Genomic DNA, 20,134 nt, shown 5'->3' on the forward strand with positions numbered 1-20,134 from the left:
TGTCACATTGATCGATTTTCATATATTGAACCGTCCTAGTGCCCCTGAGATAAACCCCACTTGATCGTGATGTATAATCTTTTTAATGCATCATTGTATTTGACTTACTAGAATTTTGTTAGGATTTTTGCATCTGTATTCATCAGAGATACTGGTTTGTAGTTTTTTTTTGTGTGTGTTATCCTTACCAGGTTTAGGTGTCAGGGTTAGGGTTTATGGGCAGGAATTCCCGCCCATTCTCAGGAATTTTTTTTGCTTTCCTGTTCCCAAATCCCGAGATATAACCTGTTTTCTGTTCTCCATAATGAATCTTTTCCACAAAGTGATGGCTGATACTACCAGCCACCTGGGTTCAAGGAGCTGATTTTCCCGCTTTCCCGACAAAGTTTTCTTGGGATTCGGGAATGGAAAAGCAAAACAATTCCCGAGATTAGGCGGGAATTCCTGCTCGAAAACCCTAATCAGGGTAATGTTGGCCTCATAAAATGAGTTAGGGAGTATTATCTTTTTCAGTTTTTTGGAAGAGTTTAAGTAGGACAGGTATTAGACCTCTTTGAATGTTTGGTAGAATTCACTAATGAAGCCATCTGGTCCCAGACTTTTGGTTTGGGGAAGGTTTTGGATGACTTATTCAAAATCCTTACTCTTTATCGGTCTATTTAGGTTTTCCACTTCTCCATGATTCAGGCTGAGAAGGCTGTATATTTCTAACAACTTGTCCATTTCTTCTAGGTTATTGAATTTGGTAGTATATAGTCCTTCATTGTAGTCTTGGATGATCCTCTGTATTTCTGTGGCATCCGTGGTAACCCCTTTTTCATTTCTGATTTTGTTTATTTGTGTCTTTTCTCTTTTTATCTTAGTGAGTCTAACCAGGGGTTTGTCAATTTTATTAATCTTTTCAAACGACCAACTCTTTGTTGCATTTATGTTTTCTATTGTCTTTTTGTTCCCTATTTTATTTAGTTCTGCTCTGATTTTTATTATTTCCTTCCTTCTGCTGACTTTGGGTTTCATTTGTTCTTCTTTTTCTAGTTCTTTAAGGTATAACATGAGTAATGATATAAATTTCCTTCTTGAAACTGCTTTCCCTGCATCCTAAAAATTTTTGTAGGATATATTTTCATTCTTATTTGTTTCTATGTATCTTTTGATCTCCTCTTGTTTCTTTTTGACCCAGTTCTTTAAAAGTATGTTGTTTAATCTCCACATATTTATGGTTTTTCCTGCTTTCTTTTTGCAGTTGATATCCAATTTCAAAGCCTTGTGATTAGAGAATATGCTTGGTATGATTTCAATCTTCTTAAATTTGCTGGGGCTAGTTTTATGTCCAAATATATGTCTATCTTTTAGAATGTTCTGTGTACACTGGAGAAGAGTGTATAGTATGGTATTGTGGGATAAAGTACTCTATATGTGTCAGTTCTGTCCATTTTGTTTAATGTGTCATTTAGGGCTGATATTTCCTTATTTATTTTCTGTTTGGATGATCTATTCATAACTGTCAATAATTTTTTTAGATCCCCTACTCTAATTTTCTTTTGGTAAATTTCTCCCTTTAGTCCTGATACTAGTTGCTTTGTATCTCCCTGATTGGGGGCATATATATTGATGAGTGTTATATCTTCCTGTTGTATTGTCCCCTTTTTCATTATGAAATGTCTGTCCATCGTTGTCTCTTGTTACCTTTTTTATCATGAGGTCTGTTTCATATGACATAAGTATGACTACACCTGATTTTCTCTGAATTCCATTTGCTTGGAGTATCAATTTCCGCTCTTTCACTTTCAGTCTATATTTGTCCTTATAGCTGAGATGGGTGTCTTGGAGGCAGCATATGGTTGGGTTAAGTTTTTGATCCAGTCTGCTACTCTGTGCCTTTTTATTGGTGAATTCAATCCATTTACATTTAGAGTGATTATTGATATATGAATATTTCCTACGATTCTGTCTTTTGTTTTCTGGTAGGTCGGTGTCTCCATTGTTTCTTTGCCTTTTTGTTGCTGTCTGTTATTTTAGTGTGGTGATAAATTCTGTGATTTTCCCTCTGTTTCTTCTTTTTGTATGTTATATATCTGAGGTCCAGATTTATTTATTTATTTATTTTTGATTGGTTACCATTAATTTTAAGTAACATAAAGTTTTTATATATATGTGTGTGTGTGTATATATATATATATGTATATATATATATGTCTTTTTTCTTCAGCATACTTCTTGTCTCCAATCCCCTTTGCAGATTCAGACCTTTACTCTCTCCCCTTACATGTTTTTGTTGTCATAAGTTATCCCTACTTATGCTGTGAGTTGATTTGTGAGTTGTAGTAGCAAGTTGACTTTCTTCTGTTTGCTTTTTTTAAATGATTTTTTTCTTCTTTACATTTATGTTATGTTTAAGTGTGTAGTGCCCTATTTTGTATAGGCATTACCATTTCCTGCTTCTGTCTGTCAGTTCATAATACTGCTCATGGTTTTGTATTCCTTTGATTTTTGTTTCAGATCAAATAGCTCCTTCTGTATTTTCTGTAATGCAAGTTGTGTGTTAGAAAACTCCCTCAGATTTTCTATGTCTGGAAAGGTCTTTATTCCTCCTTCATAGCTAAAGGATATCTTTGCTGGATATATTATTCTTGGCTCATAATTTCTCTCTTTCAATAGTTTGAATATTTGATTCCACTCCCTCCTGCCTTGTAGAGTTTCTGCTGAAAAATGTGATGATAATCTAATGGATTTCCTTTGTAGGTAACTGTCTTTTCTTCCCTGGTTGCCTTGAGAATTCTTTCTTTGTCGTTAAGTTTTATAGCTTCAATACAATGTGCCTTCGAGAAGGCCTGTTGGGATTGAGGTAATTAGGTATTCTATTTGCCTCTTGGATTTCAGGATCCAGTTCTTTCCACAGATTTGGAAAGTTCTTGTCAACTATTTTTTTTAATGTACTCTGTTCCCTTCTCCCTCTCTTCTCCTTCTGGTACACCCATTATTCTTATGTTGCTCTTTCTGATGGAATCAGAAAGTTCTTGTAGAGTTCTTTCATTTCTTTTAACTCTCAAGCTAAGATATTTTTTTGATGAATCAACTGAATAGTTTTTAAATTAGTCTGTGTAAATATTTCAAGTACCTGTGGTAGTCAGGTTGCTCAATAGACAGTTTAAAACTCTATTCTCTTTCAAATATTTCAACACTTCCCATTCATACTTCAAACCTGTGCATTGTGCCTTGTTTTCTCTCCCCACTTGCCTGTGATCTTGTGATCAGAGTTGATTATAATCAAATCCATCGGGCCTTGTCTAATCCTTTTCCTTACTTGACTTTTCTGTATCACTTGCCTCTACTTCTCATTCTTGTCCATCTGGAAGGTTTCTCTGTTAGTGTCTGTGACACCTTCCTCTTGTTCTGCCCTCCCCCTGCTGCTATGTTCATGGAGTCATCTTCTCTCCCTTATCCTTTCACACGGCTCATCCCCAGTTACCATCCTTGGCCCCTTAATCTTCTCTATTGCCCTGTAATAACTTCATTCTCCCTCTTTAAAAAACAAACAAACAGAAAAACAAAACAAAAACAGCTTTATTAAGATTCTATTCATGTACCATGCCGTCCACCCATTTAAAGTGTAAAATACAATGATTTTTTAAGTGTATACCCACAAATATGTGCAAACATCGCCACAGTCAATGTAAAGCATTTTTATCACCTTAAAAAGTAACTTTGTAAACTTAACTATACTGCCTCATCATCACGTTTGCCCCTCCCAAGCAACCATAGATTTGCTGAACTACTTTCTATATTATTTCGTGTAGGGAAGTTTTACCTTAGACACATTCATTGTGTTTGTGTTTATTGTGCAAGGTTTTAATTTTTACATTTTTGCTGGGTATAGAATTCTTGGTTGAGGAGAATTCTTCCTCTGTTAAAGTTGACATCCCTTTCAGTACTTCGAATATGTCATCTCACTGCCTCCTGTCCTCCATGATTTCTGACTAGTCTTCACTTGTTACTGCTTTTATACATGATGAGTCACTTTTTCTTGCTGTTTTTAAGATTTTAAATAAAATAACGTGGCAACTTTCGAAATCAGAATTACTCCTCTCCATAGGGGTCATTCTTGAAATTTCTTTAGTGACTTTTCTGAACTAATTCCATGAGCCTCTATTTGTTGTGCTCTGTAGCAGTTGAAGTCTCTTCAGAAATTTTCTTCAATGCCTGGAATCAGTAAGTTTCCCAGTCTTTGCTCTCTGCATGTCAGCGCATTCCTTCAACGGTCAGTCAGGCACTTTTTAAGTCTGCAGTAGCCTTCACTTTCTTCTTATGCCAAAGCTCATGGTCCCTAAAGGTGACAGCTTAGGGCCATCTCACATGTTTCCTGAGCATGGTCTCGGCCCTGGGTATGCACAGCTCTATGCATGTGTGTAGCTTTGTAGATACCCACAAATATATGAGAGCTTTTCAAAATCTTTAACATCCCATTCCCCAGTAGTTCCTTTTAAGCTTATTGATCATGACATTGATTCCTCCTGCTATTATCCAGCATCTCAGGTAGCCACTAAGTTAAACAAATGACTTTAAATATTTTGACAAATGCTTGTGAGAAGAAGGCTTTTTACACATACTATGTTACACACACCAACTTAGCTCAGGTTACATATACCAACTTAGCTCAAATATTATAAAGACATCCTTGTAAGAGGGATCTTTCAGAGAACTGTCAACAGGCGAAGTGATGCCAGTTTTCTGGGAGTGAGGCTTTGATGGAACTCAAACCCAGCTCTGCCCCTCCTGTAGTTGCCAGGCTGATGGCTGCAGACCGTTGGTTCTCAAACTACCTCAAAGTTGAAGAGGGGGAGTGATTGGAACAGGGTGAATTAAAAAGATACAGTATCATTGTTTTTATTGTGATTTGGCCATTTTTCTTGCATGTTTCCACAGGTTACCTTTGTTAACTTTTATAAGTATTTTTCAGGTTTTTTTTTTCATTGTTTTTGTGGAGGAGAGAGTTTCTGGTATCCCTAGTTCATCATTTTCACATCCATCACTTATCAGCATAATTTCTCTTCATCCAACTGATTTTTATTATACCAGATATTAAAGAGATTGGCAGAAATTTTAAAAAGCAAACCTTTTATTCTTTCATTAATTTTTTGGTCTTTTGGAAAATATAGTTCAATTTTCTTTATTGTTTTAGATCAAAGTAAATTTAATGAGATGTGTTTCTGTTTTTTTACTCATTTGTTTTAGTTCCCCACTTATTAGCACTGAGCTGCACAGATAGAAGGTATTCACTCAGTAATTCTGAAGATGTAAATGAACATATAATTGGATACATAACACTGGAAAAAAACTTGTTTCTCTTATCTCTTCATCTAGCTTTATTTTATTTTATTTCCTTGTGATAAGAACACTTGACATGAGATCTGTTCTCTTACAAATTTTTACGTGTTCAATTCAGTATTGTTAATTAGCGGCACAAGATTGTACAGCATTTCTCTAGAAATTAATATTTTGCTCAAGTGAAACTTTATATTTATTGAATGGAAGCTCCCCACTTCTCCCTTCTCCCAGCCCCTTTGAAGTCTGTTGGTTTGGAAACTTTCCCTTTCTCAGTTTCCAAGACTCTGACCTCTCACGGTTCTGTTATGACCTTTTAGAAAAGTTCTTCTCTGGCTTTGTGAGCTGTACGTTTTCTGCCCACCTCTTTAATATCCACAGTCCCTCCAACGCTGGTTTTGGTACTTTGCTTTCCGCCATCCCAGTGTACTCAAGGTGCTGTCTGATGGCCTCTGATACCTTCAGTTACCACCCAAATCGCTCCTAACTCCTTAATGCTTGTCTTCATCCTGGACCCCCCTCTGTGTTCTACACCCGTGTGTGTGCTAGTTTAAGGGACAGTTCCAGCTTCCTGTTCCACAGACATTCGGAAGCATCAAGACCAGATCTGTCTCACTAAAAATTCTACCACTGTTTTTTCATTTTATGTCCCCATATCAGTCTTTGCCCCCAGCATTGAAGAAGCTGCTCATGTTGCTTGACTGGGTAGCTGTATAAGAAAGTAGTTACCACATTGGGTGCTGCCTCTGCTCTGTGGTTCCATCCCTACCTTATATCCACTGCTGTTACTTCACTGTATACAGTTGTCTTATACAAGTTCTGTGATTCCAAGGCCTTGGTAAGTTGTGCTTTGCTCTTCATAAGCTCTAGATTTATATATTGTATGTTCATTTAGACAGAAGTTCAGTCGTGTATGTTATCTCCTGAGCTTCCATGTACCCCTTCCATGGCTCCCATCATTGTTGGTAGTGGTTTCCATGGAGGGATTGAAAGTGCTGGAATTCTCTAGGGTCGTCCCTTGGGATGTAGAAGAAGAATTGTAGGAACTCTCTGTACAATGAAATTTTTTTCTTTGTTTTAAAAATTTACAATTCATAAATATATATAAATTAAGTATGTTACATTAAAAAACTTTCTAATTACTGTTGGGGGGAATGCAGACTGGTGCAGCCGCTATGGAAGGCAGTGTGGAGTTTCCTCAAAATATTACGAATAGAATTACCATATGACCCAGCAATCCCTCTCCTGGGTATCTACCCAAAAAATCTGAAAACATTTATATATAAAGACACGTGTGCTCCAATGTTCATTGCAGCTTTGTTCACAGTGGCCAAGACATACACACAACCAAAATGTCCTTCGATAGATGAATGGATAAAGAAATTGTGGTATATATACACAATGGAATACTGTTCGGTGGTAAGAAAAGATGAAATAGGACCATTTGTGACAACATGGATGTATCTTGAGATTATAATGCTAAGCGAAATAAGTCAGACAGAAAAAGCAGAGAACCATATGATTTCACCGATATGTGGTATGTAAACCAAAAACAACAAAAGAACAAGACAAACAAATGAGAAACAAAAGCTCACAGACACAGACAATAGTTTAGTGGTTACCAGAGGGAAGGGGGGAGGGGTGTCGTAGAAGAGGGTAAAGGGGATCAAATATATGGTGATGGAGGGAGAACTGACTCTGGGTAGTGAACACACAATGGGATTTATAGAGGATGTAATACAGAATTGTACACCTGAAATCTATGTAACTTTACTAACAATTGTCACCCCAATAAGCTTTAATAAAAATAAAAAATTAAAAAAAAAGCTTTTTAACTAATTGAGAAACTCCCAAGTTTAAGACAAATTAATTAAAAAATAGACATGCTTTTATATGTATTTGTTTTGGAGCCTAAGTGTAAACAGGAAAATAGTAGTTCTCAAAGTTATTTGCTCTGTCACCTAATTCTGAACTTTTGAACAAAATGTGTTACCACAGAGATCCCTGTCATTCGAAGACGTGACTATAGAGTTCACCCAGGAGGAGTGGCCGTACCTGGGCCCCGCTCAGAGGGCCCTCTACAGAGATGTGATGCTGGAGAACTACAGCCACCTGGTCTCCATGGGTGAGCAGACCTTACCACCTGACTCCCTCTGCAATACAATTCCTTTTTTAAAAATTATCAAATCACATGCACCTAGAGATTAGTGTTATTTAGGCTTTTGATTAAGAGGCCTAGGTAACTGAAACCTCTATAGACACAGAAACAACGTCTGTGTCATTACTTTCCCATTGAAAGGAGCAAATGGTGCTTTCATTTTCCAGTTGCTGCTGCATCTTTCTCCATAATCAGAAACTACAAAACCCATGGATCGGGTCTACATATCCCCTCAATTATTGCGTTCACAGGGTATTGCATTACCAAACCCCAGGTGATCTTCAAGTTGGAGCAAGGGGAAGAACCCTGGTCCTTAGACGAAGAATTCCTAAACCAGAGGTACCCAGGTGAGTGAGCACGGACAGAAGGAATCTCCAGGTCTAGACCTTAAAGGGAAACTCTTCTGACAGTGATTTTCTTTTTAAACAGCTTTATTGAGATGTAATTCGCATATTACACAATTCACCCATTTAAGGTATACAGTTCACTGGCTTTTAATATATTCAAAGATATATGTAAACATCACTACAGTCAGTTTTCTTCACCTCAGAGAGAAACCCCATACCCTTTAGCTGTGTCCTGTCCCCTCCAGCCCTAGCAACCGTTGATTTTTCTGTCTCTATAGATTTGGCAATTCTGTACATTACATATAAGTGGGATTACACACTATGTGTTCTTTTGTGATTGGTTTCTTTCACTTTGCATCACAAAGTTCATATTATAGGATGCGTTAGTACTTACTCCATCGTTTTAATTGCAAAATAATATTTCATTGTCTGGATATACATCATTTTCTGGATATACATCATTTGTATGTCCATTCATCAGTTATTGGACCTTTGGGATTCTACCTTTTGGCTATTGTTGAGTAACGCTGATATAATCATTCATTTACAAGTTTTTCCATGGCTTTGCTTTTGTTTCCCTTGAGGTCCCAGCTAGAAGTGGAATTACTCGTTTCTATGGTAACTCTGTGGCACTCTGTTTTCCTGAGCTGTACCATTTCACATTCCTAATGACAGGACACGAGGGTTCCAATTCCTCCACTCTTCACCAGCACTTATTATCTGACAGTTTTGTTGTTGTTGTTGTTTTTAAATTTTCTTTTGGGAATTTTGGGAAATAGTGTATTTCTCCAGGGCCCATCAGCTCCAAGTCGTTGTCCTTCAATCTAACTGTTGAGAGCGCAGCTTAGCTCCAAGTCCAGTTCAGTTTTCAATCTTTAGTTGCAGGCGACGCAGCCCACCACTCCATGTGGGAATTGAACTGGCAATCTTGTTGTTGAGAGCTCGTGCTTTAACCAGCTGAGCCATCAGGCCGCCCCTCCGGAAGCTCAGCGGTAACTCGACAGCTCCATTGTCTTCAATCTAGTTGTGGAGGGCGCAGCTCACTGGCCCATGTGGGAATCGAACTAGCAACCTTGTTCAGAGCTCACGGTCTAACCAACTGAGCCATCCAGCTGCCCTCTGACATTTTGATTATAGCCATGTGAGTGGATGTGAAGTGCTATATCACTGAGGTTTTGATTTGCTTTTCTGTATTAGTCAGCTGGGCTGGCATAACACAGTGCCGTACCCTGGTTGGCATAAATAACAGAAATTTATTTCTCACAGTTCTGGAGGCCACGATCAAGGGACCAGACTGGTTGATCTCTGGTGAGGCCTCTTTTCCTGGCTCACCACGTCCTCAGATGGCCTTTCCTCTGCGCACACACGGAGAGAGCAAGAGTTGTGATGTCTCTTTCTGTTTTTATAAGGACTCCAGTTGTATAGAATTAGGGCCCCACCTTTATTACCTCATTTAACCTTCATTACCTCCCCAAAGGTCTATCTCCAAATACAGTTCCGTTGGGGGTTAGGGCTTCAAAATAAAAGTTTGCAGAAGACACAGTTTAGTCCATAACAATTTTCCTGATCACTGATGAAGTCACACATCTTTTCATGTGCTTATTGGCCTTTGTCTAACCTAATAAAACAATTCCAGGAATTTATAGTTTCAGTATAATGCCTCAAGCAAAAAGTAAAATCATCTTAAATAAGTATTCTCATTGAAACTTTTTGTTGTGAAACCATTTAAACAGGGTAACAAAGATTGACATAAGTTAGATGAAACATATTTCACAGTCACTAAATATAAATGATTGGTTCATACTTATTAGCTAAAAAGGATATCCCCAAACAAGTATCTTAGAAAGACTGTAATAAAAGAATGATAGAGTTATTAAGTCACTAAAAATAAAACAATTTAGGATTTAGTGTTCTGTTATTGTTCAGGTTTGAATTTTGGCAATGTATTCATTAACTTAAAGAAGGCTGCTAGCAGAGTAGCACAGGTTAACGTGAACCCATAAGAAGTTGAAAGACTGCACCAAACAATGTGATGTTAACATTCATAAAACACAAAGTAATGGATTTCTAAGAACATAAAGTTCACTTGAATTAGGAGATCTTAATAGGCAGTAAGTCTTCCATTAACGCCGATAGGTTCTTGAAAACTGATTTTATTTTCCTACCTGCTTATGCGAGTTTACCTTGGTAGGTGGCCGGAGCCTATCCCAGCAGCTCAGGGCTGAAAGTGGGGACCCACCGTGGACAGGACACCATTCCATCATAGGGTGCATCATACATACCACACTCAGTCAGACTGGGGGCAGTGGAGACACGCCAGTTCATGAAAAATGCACATCTTGGGGTGTGAGATGAAACCAGTGTACCCGGAAAAACCCCACACAGAGATGGGGAGAACATGCCAACTCAGAAGACAATGACCCTGTCTGGGAATTGATTTTTTTGTTCTCATCCACGTTGTCACGAAACAATGTTTAATGAAGTTATTTCAGTACCTGCTGTGCCTCATCTGATGAAAGAAGAAGTGCAGTGGATGTTAAATAAGTATATTCATAGAGGATATGAATGATATTGATGTAGAATATTTCTGTGTGTATGTGTACTCTGGGATCGTGGTCTTGCGGAACCGAAGAACAGAAGCACAGGCCAGAGAGGCAATGCAGAACAGGATAGTTTATTAAAGAAAAGAATTAGAGCTCCCAAATGGGAGGGGGTACCTGAAACTGGGATGCCCACAGCTTAAGCAAAGTCTTTTGTTTTTGCACTTTTTTTTTCCTGTATCTAAGGAGAAAAGCTGATGCCTACTGGTACATTTTTATCAAATTCTCAGCCTTGAGGAGGCTTTTGAGAAGGCTTTTTGAAACCAGTATTTTTTGAACAGGACTTTTTGAAACAAACCAGCTGTCCTGTTCTAATGATGTTTCTCAGGGCTACGGCCTTGAAGATACGACTGTGCTTGTCCGTTCTACCAGGGAATTCCTGACTGCCTGACATCATACGAACTAACCTGCATCAATCCCCCCTGTGAAGATGAAACCCTAACTGCCATTAGGAATAATGGCGACAACCGCTCTGGCTACTTCAGGCAGAGGAGGGGCGTAGAGAGACTGGCAGCTAGGGCTTGTCCAGAGGTCTATCTAAGGGTCCCCTGTAGATGAATGAGTCCAGGTGAGGATATTATCTTATGGGCCATCGTAGCCAACCAGTGGGTAGTCTGCAAGCTGAGACTCATTGTAGGCAACAGCATACAGTAATCCCTATAATAATGAATAAAAGAAAAATGAGAAAAGTTTCTTTAAATCCCACTAAACTAGGAAGCCAGGAAGTAAGGAAGAAAAAATCTAAGCCAAAGAATCCTGTTTTTTGTTTAATATTGGAAACTATGTCATGAATTTGTTGAACTTTATTTTCAATTAACTGAATTATCAGAGATTGAAACAGCATAACCCTGTAAAATTTTCACATCCTTTATTGTGTTTGAGGAGTAGGCAATCTATGGCAGCTCTGTTTTCGAGAAGTGCTTCTCTGACCTGTCCTAACACTTGTCCCATGGCGTGGATAGCCTGCCAGGTAGCATTGAGGGCCTTTGCCATTGAGCGAGCTATGTGACTAATCTCCACATTTAAGGCAATGGTCATAGTGGGTACTACAAAAAGAGACAAGGGCTGAATAAATGTATATCGCTGTTACAGCTAGAGTCCAAAGTAAGTTCTCTGCGAGGTCTAACCTGATGAGGCTTTTGAGGTAAAAAGACAGTTAATCTTCCGAGACAGCAGGGTCACCCAGTGCTATAAGCTGCGACGTAAGAGTAGGCTATCTTCCCACAAATGAGAAACCATCCAGCCAGTAATTTGACATGTGCATTATCATAACTCATAGAAGTGGTAAAGCTACAGTTCAAACTGTTACCACCTGAAAGAATAAAGCACTGGTCGGAGCAGCCGGTGAAATTAACACATTGATCAGCCAGAGTTACAGCTCTTACCTGGAGGGAAAACATGCTCATATCCTTTTGGGTACTGATGGGACTCCAATTATAGATATCAGAATAGGATATGGGCTTATCAATAAACTGAAAGATACCCCACCAGACAGGAAGTGAAAGTTTGTTCTATATAGGTTCCTGCAGTAAGACAAAAGTCTGATACGTTTATTATATGTTTGGCTAAGTAAACCCATGTTTTCATTTTTTTTGGAAGGGCATGGGACTAGCTTGAACTCCCTTTTGCAAGACTATTAAAAAGAGCAAAACTTAATAATACATTCCAACTGAATGGCTCTGTTGAGTAGTTCGTATATTTTAAGCCTATAGGAGGTGCTAGTACAGTAATCTTCAGGGAATTTCCAGAGGCTGATTAGAATGTAGCCTCCGAAGAAAATGCAGGCTACTCCTGATCCTAGACCTGCCCAGGATAGATAATGACATGAAGGGGGGGCGGATCTAGCACAGCACAACTAACTAGAAAACTGAATCCCCCTAGTGTGTTCTTTTTAGTTAAATTTTATCATCTGAGTACTTACCTGTACGACATAGAAGAAGTTTTAGGTCCTCTAGGGGTTGGCTGGAATATTTAGGACTTTTGTCTTTTCTTTTATGGGGGTGTGTTTGTCCAGGGCTTGACTCAAGAGTGGTGGATCCAAGAGTCAGATTCTGGGACTTTTATTGTTGTGAGGCTAGAGAGAATCACGGTGTAGGGTCTCTTCCACACTGGATCTAGTGTTGAAGACAAAGAAGGGAGAGATTTAATAAGAACTTCATCCCCAGAGTTAAATAGGGGTTTTTGACCTGCTCGGGATTGGGCTTTTGACAATTGTTGGATGGCCTGTTGAAATTGTGCTAGAGAGGTTATATGTTGGGTTAATTCTATAGTCTCACGATCGATTAGGAGGTCATTGGTTAAAAAAGGTCTTCCATATAACATTTCAAAAGGGCTTAGACCACATTTAATTGGGGTATTTCGAATGTGAAGAACAGCTGTAGGAAGTAAAGCTATCCAATGTTGACTAGTTTTTTGTGATAGAATGGTTTTTGATGATGTCATTGGTCTTTTCTACCTTGCCTGAGGATTGTGGCCTCCAATCCACAACGGTAGAGGTGATAGTATATCCCAAGGGCTTTGGAAACACCCTCGGTGACTGAAGACTTGAAAGAAGCTCCATTGTTACTTGGGAGAGACCTGGGAGGCCAAATCTAGGTATAATTTCCAAGATTAAGACCTTGACTACTTCATCGCCTTTTCTGTCCTACAAGGAAAGGCTTCAACCCAGTGTGTGAAGGTGTCTACCCATACTAGGAGATATTTATACCCCTTGGCTTTGGGCATTTGGGTGAAGTCTAACTGCCAATCTTCCCCTGGGCATTTGCCTTGTCTTTGCACCCCTATGGGTGCCTGAGGATGTGTTCGAGGGTTATTTTTATGGCAGACTTCACAAGATGTAAGAATATGTTGTATAGTGTTTTGAAGATCTTTTCCTGTGAGTAATCTTTGGGCCTTTGGAAAATTTTCCCAGGTAGAAGGTTTGGTGGAGGGTGTTAAGAATTTTTCCGTTGATTGGCTGCTGGGGGGTATAAACGACCATCCTCCCCTTGTATCCAACCCATGGGTTGGGCAGTGTAGCCCCTTGTTTTGGCCCAATCTTGTTCCTTTTGAGTATATTGGGGCTTAATTTGAGTTATGGATCCATCCCAAACTAGAGGAGCTTGTATAGATTAAGACCCACTTTGGCAGCATTTTTAGCTGTTTGGTCTGCTAATCTCTTGCCTTCAGAAATCTCATCACTTCTTTTTTGGTGTCCCTTGCAATGCATGATTGCTATTTCTCAAGGAGAATGTGCTGCCTGTAGTAATCGGTTGGTCTCCTGGTGATATCTGACGGGTGACCCGGTGGCTGTTAGGCAGCGTCTTTCTTTCCAAATGTTTCCATGGGCATTTAATACTAAAAAGGCATATTTTGAAGCAGTATTGGCTCTCTTTCCTTTACTTAGCTCCAGTGCTCGGGTGAGAGCTATTAGCGCAGCAAATTGTGCGCTGGCCCTGGAGGGAAGGCTTGTATTTTCTAAGGTACCATGTAGAGTAACCACAGCATATGCAGCCTTTCGTATGGCATTTTCTATAAAAGAGCTCTCATAGTGAAGAGCGTCGTCTGGGTTGTCTAGAGGTGTTTCTTGTAAATCTGCTCTAGCAGCATAGGTTTGCATTAAAACTTGTTGGCAGTTATCAGTTAATTCTTCCTCTGTCTCAGGGAAGAGTTTGGCTAGATTAAGGGTGGAGCAGATCCATATTTGGATTGCAGGACCCTCTAATAAGAGAGCTTGATACTGCCAGAGGTGGCTATCTGTGAACTGGTGACTATTATCAGCATTTAACAGCCATTGGATGTGGTGTGGGGCACAAACAGTTAAGTCTTGTCTCATTGGGAACTTGATGGTTTCGTGAACTAGGAGAGCAGCCGCCACTACGGCTGGAAACAAGTGCTGCAAGATCTAGTTCCCTTGGGTTGCATCAGGACTCCTAAAGCCATTCCTTTCCTCTCTGTTATCTATAGGTGAAAGGATTTTCCTGTGGGAATGCTTAAGGTCAGCACACTTAATAATGCCTGTTTTGAAAGGCTGAAAATCTGTTTTGCCTCTGGGCTCCAAAGTAATAGGTGGGTATTTGCAGCCTGAGTATCTCTGATTAACTGATTGAGAGGATGGGCAATTTCTCCATGTTCCCTATCCCAGGATCCATAGGCAGCAGTAGCTGGTGATACCTAGGAAACCCCTTAGTTGTTTAAGGGTCTTAGGTAGGGGATAAGTGGAGATGGGACGGATCCTGTCCTGTCCCAGGACCCTAGTCCCTTCGGAGATAATTAGTCCAGGTGTTTGACAGAAGTTTGACACATTTGGCCTTGGCCTTGGAAATCTTGTAGCCCTTGGAGGCTAAAAAATGTAGAAGGGCTGTAGTGCCTCAGCTGATGAGGTCCTCAGATGGAGCACACAATAGGAGATCATCAACATATTGTAAGAGTGTGTAACTGTTATAAGAAAATTCTGACAGTTCCTTAGAGAGAGCCTGTCCAAATAGGTGGGGACTATCTCTAAACCCTTGGGGCAGTACTGTCCAGGTGAGCTGTAAAGTCTGGCTTCCATGGTCCTCAAAGGCAAAGAGATATTGTGAGTCAGGATGTACTGGTATGCAGAAAAAGGCATCCTTTAGATCTAAAACTGTGAATCATCTGGCAGTCTCAGGTATTTGGGCTAAGAGAGTGTAAGGATTTGGAACTACAGGGTGTACAGGAATAACTGCCTCGTTGATGGCCCACAGGTCTTGGACTGGTTTCCACTTCCCATTTGGTTTGGGAATTCCTAAGATGGGCGTATTGCAAAGACTACTGCATTCTTTAAGAAGGCCTTGTTGTTTGAGATTGTTAATGATTGATATTAGTCCTTTCTTTGCCTCAGGTTTTAGAGGGTATTGTTTCTGGCAAGGAAATAGAGTGGGGTCCTTAAGATGAATATGGACTGGGGTGGCCATTAAGGCACGATTGCTTATCCCCTGTGTGGCCCAAACTTCAGGGCTGATGTCGGCTTCTACAACTGGGAGGCAGCTAGGAGGACTTCCAGGGGCCAGGAGGACAACAGTGCCCATCTCAGTCATGATGTCTCTTCCTAACAGTTGGGTACGGCTTTCTGGCCTGATTAAGAAAGAATGGGAGAACATTAGATCACCCCATATGCAGCCTAAGGGCTGGGAAAACTATTTAGTAATTGGCTTGCCCATTACTCTGAGAACAGTAACATGTCGATTAGAGAGGGTCCCTGGGTTGGAGAGGAGGATGGAGAAAATGGCTCCTGTGTCTAGAAGGAAATCAATAGATTTTCCTTCTATTTCTAGGGTTACCCAGGGCTCGTGAGTCCCAATGATTAGGTGGGATGAAGGAGCCTTCGTTAGAAGGCCCAGGCCCCCTCAGTCCCGTGTGGGAGTCTGACTGGCCGAGGCTGGCCTCGGGGGTGGGGGCCTCTGGGGACAGTGTGACTTCCAGTGACCCCCTTTACAGATGGGACAGGGCCATGGAGGTCTCCGGGTCAGTTCCAGTTGCTATGGACATTCCTTTCTCCAGTGTCCAGACTTCCCGCAGCAGTAGCAGCGGGATTTCCCCTGGGTCCCCTGTTGGGCTGTAGCCTATAAGGTAGCCACCAATACTTCTGCCTTTTTTCTTATTTTCCTCTCCACATCCTAGGCTTTTTCCTGGTCCTGATCATAAAAGACAGTGTTGGCTACCTTGAGTACTTGGTCCAAGGTGCCTTTGGGGCCAATAGGCAATCTTTGTAATTTTCTGCGGATATCTGGGGCAGCCTGAGTTATAAATTTGTCTTTTGGAAGAATTTCCTCTTCGAAGGAGTCTGGCCTTATAGGAGTGTATTTAATTAAGGCCTCTCTGAGTATTTCTAAAAAGGCTGAGGGATTTTCTTCCGAATTCTGGCTAATAATAGACAGCTTTGAATAATTGATTGGTTTGGTCCTTATTCTCCTTAGTCCCTCTAAAACGCATGCCAGAAAATGTTTTTTTCTGCCAATTTCCCATGGCTGTATCAGGATCCCAGTGTGGATTGTTAGTGGGTACTGCTTGCTTCCCTGTAGGAAAGGGCTCCCGAATGGGGTCCCCTTCTGCCTGTTGATCATGATATGCTAGGAACTGATCATCTCCAAACTTTTTGGCAGCTTGTTGGGCTGCTTGTTTCTCAGAACTGGTGAGAGTTTGATTTAAGAGTAACATGGCATCTTTCCAAGGGAGGTCAAAGACCTGGATTAAGTTTTAGAAAACTTGTATATATTTATCAGGGTCATCTGAAAACTTCCCTAGATCTCCCTTTATTTGTCTGAGATCCTGTAGACTGAAAGGAACTTGAACCCTGACAGGCCCAAATTCTCCTGGCATCTCCTGTAAAGGAAGTAGATTTATTCCCAGCTAGGGGTGCTTTTGTATAGGAAGTCCTATATAGGAGGGCAATGAGAGGGAGCTGGGGCAGGAGCCGGCTCAGGACGAAGGGCAAGGTATAGAGTCTTGGGACAGTCCTCTGCCTTGGTGTCTACTGAGGGGACCTCCTCTGGAGAGGAGGGTCCGGTTGGAATTTCCTTTGAATGGGTCTCCTTTAGAGGAGGGGAACAAGAAATCACAGCCAAAAGAGCTGGATCAAACGTATACTTTTGGCAGAGGTCTGGGTTGTCCCTTAGAGCAAAAGAGCCTGAACATATGGAACTTCAGATCATTTGTCTTCCTGTCTGTAAAACATATCTAGCTGCATGATAGTATTATAGTTAGTACTTCCCTCTGAAGGCCAAGTCTCCCCATCTTCTAATTTATATTAAGGCCAAACCTCAGAACAAAAGACCAGGTACCGCTTCTTCAGAGTCTGAGGGTGAAATTTGTCCCAGTGTTTCAAGATGCAATTCAGGGGGGTGAAGGTGCATGAGGGCTGATTGCCCATCTGGAAGGGAGGAAGAACAGAAAGGCGTCTCATTGCAATTTGTCTCACAACAACCTATCTAGAGGATCCTATAGAGCCTGGGTCAAGGAAACCACTGACTGGTTCCAAGGCATGTGAGGAGACACGGCACACCAGGGTTAGTCATGCTTAACGAGGCTGCCCAACCTGTGTCCCCAGTGAGCGCCTGCCCAAATCTGGGAATATCCCTGCCTGAATGTCTGGTGTCGTCTGCCCACAGACCAAATAAGGTAGTGGCCGACAATGCAGTGTTTCAAAGTAGAGGGGTGTATGGCCTGACTCTGGGCATCTCGAAAATTGATGGCACAATCAATGTACTGGGGGCCTTCCAAATAGAAGTGGTTAAGGAGGGAGTATATGCTCAAGTCCATCTAGGACTTTCTGTAAAGAAGATACGTTGCTTGAATGAAAGGGTGTAGAGGGAGGCCATGTTGTCCAATATGTGAGGGGGACAGAAAGAGGTATCAGAAGCCCCAAAAGGCTTCGGATAGGGCAGCTTCCTTAAGGAAAAGCGACTCCAGAATATGTCGGTTTTCCCCAAGGAGTTTGCCTGATGGTTGGCAAAAATCAAGGTACAAAATGAACATGGTGAGACATTCGGGACCCCAGGGTGGTGTCCTCGATGGACTCGGGCTGCTAAACAATTATTGGACAATGGGCAACGGGTGAGAAAGTCACAGAAACAACAGATGTTGGGTGTGAATGTCAGAACACCTCCATTTGCACTTAAAAAACTTGGAGGAGATCCCAGTAGGATGCTATGAAAGGGTATGCCAGATGCCAGTAAATTTTGTCCTGAGTAACAAGGGATGTCCTATAGCGACAGAGGTCCATGTTTTTACCTTAAGATGTCTTGAGGCTGGTGGAGAGTGTTGAGGAGGTTTCACAGGGAAGAGGCCCTGGACCAGTGTTTCAAGAGCTGAGGAGAGATAGTGACAGAATGAAAAGAACAATATAGATGGGAGGAGTCATTCAACTGGCACCTTTACGGGTGGTTGGGCTGGGAAGAGACCTAGGAGACCTTTGGACCCACCTCAGAGTAGCTGTGGCCAGAGCCCCTCAGTTGTCTGCAAAGGCCCACAATCCTGGCCACGTGCCAGTATTCAGCCTCCTCGCAGAAAGGAAAAACTGCAGCAGAGGAATAGGAGAATGTAGCAGAGGAGGGGTGGGAGAGCCTCCAAATGGCACCTTACCGGGCAGTCAGGCTGGGAGAAGACCCAGGGAGTCTTTGGGATGCACTGCAGAGTAACCATGGCAAGAGCTCTTCAATTACTGCCAGGGGTCATTCACCCCAACCTCGTGCTGTCTTCGCCCCCTGCTTTACAAGAAAAGGCAAGAGAAAAGGCAGTTGGACTAAGGCCAACGTCCCTCCAGCTCAGCACCGGAAGGGGTTGACCAGCGCCCTTCTGCAAGCCTGTCCTCCGTGTCTTATATATTGGCAGCCGCGCTATTCGCTTTTAAGTGGCTGATGGAGGCCCAATTTTGTTGAGAGATAGAATCAGTAAATAGGAGCCTGAAACCAGGCACGCAGTAGCAGAAACAGTGTGCTCACCTCTCCTTCGTATCCCGGAGGAGCTCCCAAATGTTGTACGATATTTCTGTGTGTGTACTCTGGGATCGTAGTCTCAAGAAACCAAAGAATGGAAGCACAGACCAGAGAGGCATTGCGGAACAGGACAGTTTGTTAAAGCAGAGTTACAGCTCCCAAGTGGGAGGGGGTACCCGAAAATGGGATTCCCACAGCTAAAGCAAAGGCTTTTGTTTTTATACTTTTTTTTCTGTATCTCAGGAGAAAAGCTGACACCTACTGGTACATTTTTATCAAATTCTCAGCCTTGAGGAGGCCTTTGAAAATGCTTTTTGAAACAAACCAGGACTTTTTGAAATGAACCAGCTGTCCTGTGCTAATGATGTTTCCCAGGGCTACAGCCTTGAAGATATGACTGTGCTTGTCCGTTCTACCAGGGAATTCCTGACTGCCTGAACTCATGCTGACTAACCCATCTCAGTATTTGTATTAAAGTGAAACATATTTGTATATGTGTATGCTGAAATCAAAGAACAAGCTTTTAAAATTTCATGGAATATGATTGTGAAAATATAGTTTTAGTCTAAAAAGAAAACAATAAACCCAGCAAATTAGAATCACCACAAGTATTGTCTCAACAGTTTGATAAATGTAGTAATTAATGATAAAATGAGTAAACAAAAAACTCTTTCCATATGGAAATGTAAAAAAATTATCTTTTAAACAATGTATGACAAAGGAAATCAATTCCAAAATTGCATGACATTTATAATATAATAAAAATAAATATGTGCATTAGAAACCATAGGATATAGCTAAATTAGTGAATAGAGGTAAATTTGTAATATCGTATTTATATTAATAATGGAAGAACAGTAACAAAAGTATACTAATGAAAGCAGAAGAATTTAAAAGTGAAATTAATAATAAACTGGAAAACATAGAAATTGCAGAATATTCTTACAATAAAAAATAATAAAATGGGTGAAACTTTGGTAACCCTAACAAAAACAAAAGAAAAGAAACACTTTTTATATAAGAAATTCAAGTGGGGATAGATTTGTAAAGATTTAATGCAATGTCAAATCCCATTCATAAAATAGAGTGAACTTGCCCTACCACATATCAAGGATTTATGTAAAGCTCTGAGTAGTTAAGTAGTATGCAGCTGGAGGTGGGATATTTTAATGAATTAGTGAAACAGAAAAGAAAGCTTAAGATAAAACATGTGCTTTATAGGCAATTGGTCTTTGACACATGGCACTATCTCCACAGAGCAGTGGGGAAAGA

General features: G+C 40.8%; 1 protein-coding gene and 1 long non-coding RNA gene across 2 annotated transcripts in view; one reads left to right on the forward strand and one right to left on the reverse strand.

Moving 5' to 3' along the window:
* Nucleotides 1-20,134, forward strand: part of LOC109439108 (uncharacterized) — a 36,129-nt gene that overhangs the window by 5,989 nt on the left and 10,006 nt on the right. Inside the window, 2 exon segments of the mRNA XM_019719324.2 lie at nucleotides 7,321-7,447; nucleotides 7,732-7,827. Coding sequence (XP_019574883.2) covers nucleotides 7,321-7,447; nucleotides 7,732-7,827 — 223 coding nt within the window.
* Nucleotides 10,486-18,432, reverse strand: LOC141572113 (uncharacterized). Its single transcript, XR_012497275.1, has 5 exons — nucleotides 18,350-18,432; nucleotides 18,159-18,235; nucleotides 17,188-17,298; nucleotides 12,349-12,541; nucleotides 10,486-11,084 (listed from the first exon to the last, which is right to left on the reverse strand). It is a non-coding gene; the product is annotated as an uncharacterized LOC141572113 (long non-coding RNA).

The sequence above is a fragment of the Rhinolophus sinicus genome, linkage group LG01 (assembly GCF_036562045.2).
Source record: "Rhinolophus sinicus isolate RSC01 linkage group LG01, ASM3656204v1, whole genome shotgun sequence".
NCBI classification, from domain to species: domain Eukaryota; kingdom Metazoa; phylum Chordata; class Mammalia; order Chiroptera; family Rhinolophidae; genus Rhinolophus; species Rhinolophus sinicus.